Here is a 2898-nt window from a genome sequence, read left to right on the forward strand (position 1 = left end):
GGTATTCACCCACGAAAGCTCAAGCTCCAAAACCTCTGTTAGTCTATAAGGTGCCACAGGATTCTCTGCTGCTTTTTTAAAAACAGGTTCTCTGAGTTTTTAACCCTGGGATGTTTCTGCATGCTAACTTTTTATATGAAACACATATGTAAAAGTGCTAAATAAAGAGATGTGCCTTCATGTAGGCTTGTCCTTTAAAGTGTTTATTTCTTTACAAAGGGTAATATAACTTTCACTTGTATTTGTTAAAAAGTGGGGGAAGAAGCAGTCTTCTTATCTCTGATCCACTGGCTCACAGATGCTGTTTTTGCTGCAGCTTCAAATTGTCCTCACTACAAGCATAGGGAAAAGCTTTTAAAAACTTTTTGTTAGTAAGGGTTTGTGAGTTTAACCCTAGGGTGCTTCTGCATGCTCATTTTTTATTGAAACACACATGTAAAAGTGTTAAATGGAAGGATGTTTCTTCAGATAGGTTTGTCTTTCAAAGTGGTCTTCTTTTCTAATCCACTATCTTAGAAAGGCTGCTTCAAATTGTTCTCACTAAAAATAACCGATGTTAGCAAAAGCATAGGGGAAAACTTTTTTTGTTACTATAAATTACTTTAATTAACTGGTTGCCTGTGGTTTTAGCCCTGGGGTGTTTCTGCATGCTCATTTTTTATTAAAATACACCTATAAATGAAGGGTTATGTCTTCATAGAGGCTTGTCTTTCCAGGTGTTTTTAAAACAGAGCTTTATTCCTTTACAAAACTTAATATAACTTTGACTTGCTTTTCTTAAAAAGTGGGGGAAGAAGCAGCCTTCTTATCTCTGATCCACTGACTCACAGAGTCTGTTTTTGCTAACAGTGGCTTTGCTGCAGCTTCAATTTGTCCTTCCTAAAAAACGACCAATGTTAGGGGAAACACTTTTTAAAACTGTTTATTACTAAGGGCTTATGGTTTTAATCTTTATTACATCATCTATGTAAAAGTGCTACATGGCAGGAAAGATGCTTGGAGTCTGTTTCTTCAGATAAGACTAAGGCAGTTATGATGCAGCTGTAGAACGGCCTCTAATTGGTCCGATCCAAAGGCGGAAATAACTAGCCTGAGAGATTGTGAGCCGTGGGAGCTCCCTCTTTCCCCAGGAACAGCAGCAAAGGTAAGATCTGTCTCTCTCTCTCACTCAACCACGTGCTGTCTATCTTTGCCCTTTGCACAGGGGCTTTATTTTCCCTTTTCTTGCTGTGGTCTCTCTTTTAATCTATCTTTATATGCTTCTTTTTTATTTAACTCTTTTTAAATGCTCTTTTCTTAACCTATCCTTGTATTTAATATTCTAAATGTCTTTCTATTAACCTCCTTTTACATTTTTACTGTGTGCTCATCAAACAGTCTCCACTTTATAAAATTCCCTTTTTTGCCATGTGTTTTTTTTGACCTTTATATTTTTTAATATTATTTAATGTTTTTAAATGCTCTTTTCTTAACCTACCCTTGTATTTAATACACCTTTTAGATTTATCTCAAAATTTTTTATTCTTTAATAACATACCAAACTAGGCCTTTAAAAACACCTCTCCTTACTAAACCTAACCAAAAATATTTCTTTATTTTAATAACTTGCTGCTATTCTTTCAAACTAACCCTTTAAAAACAAAGAATCTCTATTTTTCTTTAAGTTCTCTCACTCTATTCTTTCAACCTTTTTCTCTAAACAATCAATCAGATGTATCAAAGCAAAAGCACGTAACATTCGCCCTATTCAAACATAAAAACTAATCAATTTTTTTTCAAAATGGCCGACTGTGCCAAACCTCAACACCAGTGGAAACGGGAACGGAGGTCAGGACATAAGCCTTATAGGGGGCATGGAAACCTGTCCAAAAAATACATGGTGATGAATACTATTGAGGTATATTCTACTTATACACAAATGAGTTACCATCTACATCCTAAGAGTGACAGAGTTATAGTGATCTGTCAATTTAAAGTGTCTTTCAGGGCAGGTAGAAATCAGCCTCTAAATATCTCAGGCTTCAGTTTAGAGTCTCTGGCCCTTCAGAATTCAAACAGCTAAAAAGATTGAAAATATTTGCGCGGTTTTGTTTTATTTCCTTCATTCAGCTTCCAATCCCACAGGACAAGCTTCCTTCCATGTAGAATTTCCCAGGAGTGAAAAACTATTATTTGTCTTTCCTGTAGACAAGACAAAACTGAATATGAATCCTTCAGCTGCCTATGATTTGCTGGTGGACGGTGTCCAGGACTGGGCTCTAACCGGTGACCGTGTTCCTTGTGAGCTGCTGCTCACTGGCGAGACTGCCTTCCCAGTGCTGGTGAACCCCCAGGGGCAGGTCCTGATCGCCGCCTCACAGTATGGGAAAGGCCGGATGGTGGTCGTCTCTCATGAGAGCTACCTGGGGAGTTCCAAGATGGCTCGGTTCCTATACAATGCTGTGGGTTGGCTCAGTGCCTCCCCTGGAGCAATGGTTGGTGTCCAGAAGAGTTTGAGCTCTCTGGTGAGCATTCTCAGTAGTTCCGGCACCCAAGTGAAGCCAAGTACAGAGCTTATTGCCTCATTTGGAGTTTACTGTATGGATGCCTATGATGCTGCACAGGGGAGGGAGTTGATCCAGTTTGTGAAGAGAGGAGGGGGTCTGCTCATTGGAGGTCAGGCTTGGCACTGGGCCTATGGACACAAGACAGAGAGAGTGCTGTTCGATTTCCCTGGGAATCATATAACCAGCGTGGCAGGAGTTTATTTCACTGATGTATATGGTGAGACGGGGATCTTCAGCATCTCAGACAAAGTGCCTGCAATTCCCTTGATCGCTCCGTGAGTATCTGAAATAATTTCCTATGTATTAAAACCTATAGTTGAAGCTGTAATAAAATTACTCCTGGGGGAATTCT

General features: G+C 39.3%; 1 protein-coding gene across 1 annotated transcript; it reads left to right on the top strand.

Moving 5' to 3' along the window:
• Positions 1-966: 966 nt before the first annotated feature.
• LOC116836463 (TRPM8 channel-associated factor 2-like) lies at positions 967-2834 on the top strand. Its single transcript, XM_032800075.2, has 2 exons — positions 967-1144; positions 2188-2834. The coding sequence occupies exon 2, from the start codon at positions 2205-2207 to the stop codon at positions 2823-2825; it is 621 nt and encodes a 206-aa protein (XP_032655966.1). The 5' UTR covers positions 967-1144; positions 2188-2204; the 3' UTR covers positions 2826-2834.
• The last annotated feature ends 64 nt before the right edge of the window (positions 2835-2898 follow it).

The sequence above is a fragment of the Chelonoidis abingdonii genome, chromosome 1 (assembly GCF_003597395.2).
Source record: "Chelonoidis abingdonii isolate Lonesome George chromosome 1, CheloAbing_2.0, whole genome shotgun sequence".
NCBI classification, from domain to species: Eukaryota; Metazoa; Chordata; order Testudines; family Testudinidae; genus Chelonoidis; species Chelonoidis abingdonii.

Coding starts and splice junctions, on each gene's coding strand:
- LOC116836463 (XM_032800075.2), top strand. CDS start 2,205: ATGAATCCTTCAGCTGCCTATGATTTGCTGGTGGACGGTGTCCAGGAC.